The 4,228-nt window shown below is 58.5% G+C and overlaps 1 protein-coding gene across 1 annotated transcript in view; it reads right to left on the minus strand.

Moving 5' to 3' along the window:
• LOC103898530 (zinc finger protein 721) overlaps positions 1–4,228 on the minus strand; it is a 165,826-nt gene that overhangs the window by 3,471 nt on the left and 158,127 nt on the right. Inside the window, 2 exon segments of the mRNA XM_019471934.1 lie at positions 1,502–1,561; positions 1,563–2,166. Coding sequence (XP_019327479.1) covers positions 1,502–1,561; positions 1,563–2,166 — 664 coding nt within the window.

Raw genomic sequence — 4,228 nt, forward strand, 5'->3', positions numbered from 1 at the left:
AAGCAGGGCTGGTGCTCACCCAGCTTCTGGCGTCCGCGCCGTGGGGGTGTGACGCGACGCGGCGGGTCCGCCCGACGTAACTTGGACTCACCGGGGTCACCCACGCGAAGCCTTGGCTCGTCTTCTTCGCGTGGACGGCTGCCGGAGGCACGCCAGCACCGCACACGTACCACCACCGCCGCCCCCACGGGAGGCGGGGGACCCCGTGAGATTAAAAGCGTTAGAAGTCATCCTGAAGTCACTACGAACAGAATCAGGGAATAATTCGGGGTAGACGGGACTTTGGGGTGTCCGCGATCCTGCTTGGAGCCCTGCAGCCCTGCTCTGGGCATCCACGGGGCTCACTGCACGGCGGAGCCCCAGACTGGACCCAGTGCCCAGACGCGGGTCTCACCAGTGCCGTGAAAATCCTTCCATCTCGCTGCACGGTAGAGTTAAACACCTCGAGATGTTCAGGGATGCAAGAGACAACAGGCGCCCGTAGAAAGGCAGAGATCTTTACTGGAGGAAATGACCTTCTTTTCTGCTTTCTGGGAATTTTTTTGAGGGGGAATGTAGAGGAAAATAACACACAGCCACGTGGTGCAAACCCAAACGTTCCCCGAGCTCTTTGTTCTTGCCCTCGGACAGCGTGTCCGTCCTCCCGCCCGGCCCAGAGCAAGTGCCCCCTCCTCTAACCCTCGCAGCGCAGCTCCCGGCGCCTGGACATGCTGGGACGGCTCCTTCCCTCCCCAGACCGGGGAGAGGCTGGGGCTACGTCTGCCAGGGAGGTCCCCACCCTTCCTTACCCCGGTTTGGACGGCTCCAGGAAAGTCTTTCCAAGACGTTTCTGATGTAACGAGAGCTAGTCCACCCTAAGGAGTGCCGGCATGAGCCTGCCCGCGCCATTTGCTCCTGCATCGTGCTGCTCCTCGGACCGCGGCGAGGGTGCTGCCCGCCCGCGGCTTCCTGCAGCAAACCAACAGGAACCGGTACGGTTCGTTCCACCTCTGCAGCCCCCGAGGCACGCGTGGGGCTGGGGCTTGTGGTTTCTTGTTTTGCTTCCCCGTGTTTGGTTCCTTCCCCCAAAACCTGGGTCCCTACCAGCGTCACTTGGAGGGGTTCAGACACGGGAGGAGACGCGCCAGCCGGCCGCGCATCACGAGGAACACGACGGGGACCACCGAAGAGCTGGTTTTCCTAGAGGCAAACCGGCCGACTTCAACACGAGATCCACGCCGGTTGTACAAAGCCCACCGCGCTTCGCGAGCCCAACCACCCGCGAGCCCACCCCCCCCCCCCAGCAATTAGCAACTGCGTTGCGTCCTTGACCCACCCTCTGAGATATCTAATAGTCCTGCTTGCACGCAGACCGGCTCATTTTTAATGGAGTTTCACTGTCACTGAATGCTTTTCCGAGCTTTCGTAGGTGCAAAGACACCTACAAAATGTTCTTCAGCGCACGTTTAAATGCAAAGCGTGTGCTCTCAGATATTCTATATATCCACGCCCCACGCGCGGCCTCCGATATTTAACAAGGCAGGATCTCACACTGAATGACCTTCCACACCTGGAGCACCGATTTCTCTCCTCTGTGAGTTTTCTGGTGCACAGAAAGGTGCGAGCTCTGCCCAAAGCTCTTCCCACACTCGCCGCACGTGTACGGCTTCTCCCCCGTGTGCACGCGCTGGTGTTGAATCAGCTTGGATCGCACGCTGAAGCATTTCCCGCACTCCGAGCACTGGTAGGGCTTTTCTCCCGTATGGGTTCGTTGGTGGACAATGAGATCCGAGCTCTGTATGAAGCTTTTCCCGCAGTCGGGGCACCGATACGGTCTCTCTCCGGTGTGTTGCCGCTGGTGTTTAATGAGGTTCGACCTTTTGCTGAAGCGCTTCCCGCACTGGCAGCACTGGTAGGGTTTTTCTCCCGTGTGGGTTCTCTGGTGAGCGGTCAACGTCGAGCTCCGTGTGAAGCTCTTCCCGCACTCGGGGCACCCGTACATTTTCTCGCCGGTGTGCATCCTCTGGTGCGTCACGAGGCTGGAGCTCCGGTTGAAGCATCTCCCGCACTCGGGGCACTGGTAGGGCTTTTCCCCCGTGTGGGTTCGCTGGTGGACGATGAGGTCCGAGCTCCGCATGAAGCTTCTCCCGCACTCGAGGCACTTGAAAGGTTTCTCTCCCGCATCGTCTCTTGGGGGTGTAATTAAATCCCTGCTCCGGCCGCCCTCGTGTCCAGAGTCGGTGCGGGCGCGCTGCCTTTCTGCAGGGTCCTCCCGGGTTGGGGTTTCTCCGAGGTCGGCATCGCCTCCTCCGCAAACCGTCCCGCTGTTGGTTTTCCGTCTCACCCCCGCTGCAACACAGAGAGAAGCCAGACGGGTTATTTCTCAGGCCAGGTAGAAATAACGTCAAGGGGAAGGGGTAGAAGAAGCTGATTAACCAGGCAGGAAAATTGGCTGGGGGTGCAGCAGCTCTGCTTCCGTGGTCCCCCAGGGACGGAAGAAGGGGGAATCAACGGAGAGGAAATTTATTCTGATTTCCAGCCAGGATCGGGTGGGGCTGTATCTCCCTGAAGGATCCATCACGCTTTGACTAAAATCCTGGCGTGGGTTTGACAGGATATAATAGCGTGCGCCGGTGGAGGTGGCCATGAGCACAGGCACCCCATCCTCACCTGCGTGTCTGCTGCTCAGGGCTCCTTCTTCTTTTGTCTCCATTTCTCGAAGATCAGGGCCCCAGAGCTCTCCTCGCTCTTGCATCTGGGTGAGCAAGTCCGGCTCGGCCGTGGGAAAACCTGTTCCAGAGAGTGAAACCAGGAGATAACGGCACGAGGGACTTGAGAATTGTAGAGTATTCGCAAAGCTAAAGAAATCTGAACTTCCTGAGGGACACGGGGTGGGAAGGACGGCGGTACGGTCATCCAGACCACCAGGTGCCTGGGCGACGGTGCGTCCTCCGCCCAAGCCCCACAGAGGGCAAACACCAAACGTTGGCCCAAAACCAGTCGTTGGGATGGAGCTAGTCCAGGAAAAGGGACAAGATCCCTGCGGGGAGGACACGTATGTCCATCCACTGGAAAATTACACAGAAGAGGAGAAAAAAGGGCTTTTCCTCAATGTTCCTCCCCGCTCTGTCTCCCAGGAGGAGCATCAAGGCGATGGTCTGTCTCACTCCTGAGTGCTGCAGAGCTCAAACCATCCGAAAATCGAGAGCATCTGCAACATAAAGACCATGAGCCAAAGGTTCAGGAACTCTTGGCTCCAGCACTGGAAGGGACGGGGCTCCTTACCCAGAGACGACACCGTCTCGTAGTTCTCCAGCATGACGTCCACATAGAGAGTCCTCTGCGCCGGGTCCAGCAGGGCCCATTGCTCCTTGGTGAAATACACGGCCACCTCCTCGAAGGTCACAGGCTCCTGCAGCAGCAGCAAGAGACCTTCAGTGCCTGGGGCCGGAGCCACAGCCCCACCGTGCGAGAGGGAGAAGAATAAAAAAAACCCCAGAGGTCCTGGGATGAAGCAGCAAGAGATGCTCAAGCCCATCCCAAGCAACCGAGGAGAGCGTGGGGCGTAAGGGAAGAAAAACACGGACCTCCCGGGAAGAGACTGAGATCCACGGACCTGAAAATAAACCTCCAAGCAGGACCCAAGGACAAAACGCCAAAGGGAAACCATCGACCTCCCCGGGCCCGCCTGGACGGGAGGCGGTGAAGGTGGCTTTTCCCAGGGCCGCGCCTTGCCCGGCAGCCTGTGCTGGGGCACAGCCCTAGGCGAGGTTTGGCACCCGTAAACGTTTCCTTTCCCAAAAAGGGCTGGTTTTCTCGCGTATGACCGTTGTTGTCGCTGAAGGAACGAGCAAACCCCCAACCAGACCCTGACGAATCGTCCACCTGAGCCAGTTCCGCTGTGGCCATCTCTTGGGGGTTTTTTTTTTTGGGGGGTGTTTCAGGACATTTGTCTATTCCGGAGTAAAACGCAGTAGCCCATCGGTCCTAGGAAACAAAAAAGGAGAAAAAGAAAGGAAAAGGAAGGATGCTCGTTTGGGAGCGATCGTGTAAAACTTAAGAGCTTCGCTGTGATTTTTGGACATCTAGGAGGAGCCCAGCCGCGTCCCTGCAGCCCCACAACAACCGGGAGCTTGTGGGGAGTGGGGGAGAAGGGGACAAGATGGGGTGTGTGTGTGGGGGGCTTCAAGTGTCGGGACACCCCAGCTGCGCCCTGTCACCTTGGGGACCTCAGAGCCCTGGGGGGGGG

Source organism: Aptenodytes forsteri, unplaced genomic scaffold, assembly GCF_000699145.1.
Source record: "Aptenodytes forsteri isolate BGI_AS27 unplaced genomic scaffold, ASM69914v1 Scaffold403, whole genome shotgun sequence".
NCBI lineage: Eukaryota > Metazoa > Chordata > Aves > Sphenisciformes > Spheniscidae > Aptenodytes > Aptenodytes forsteri.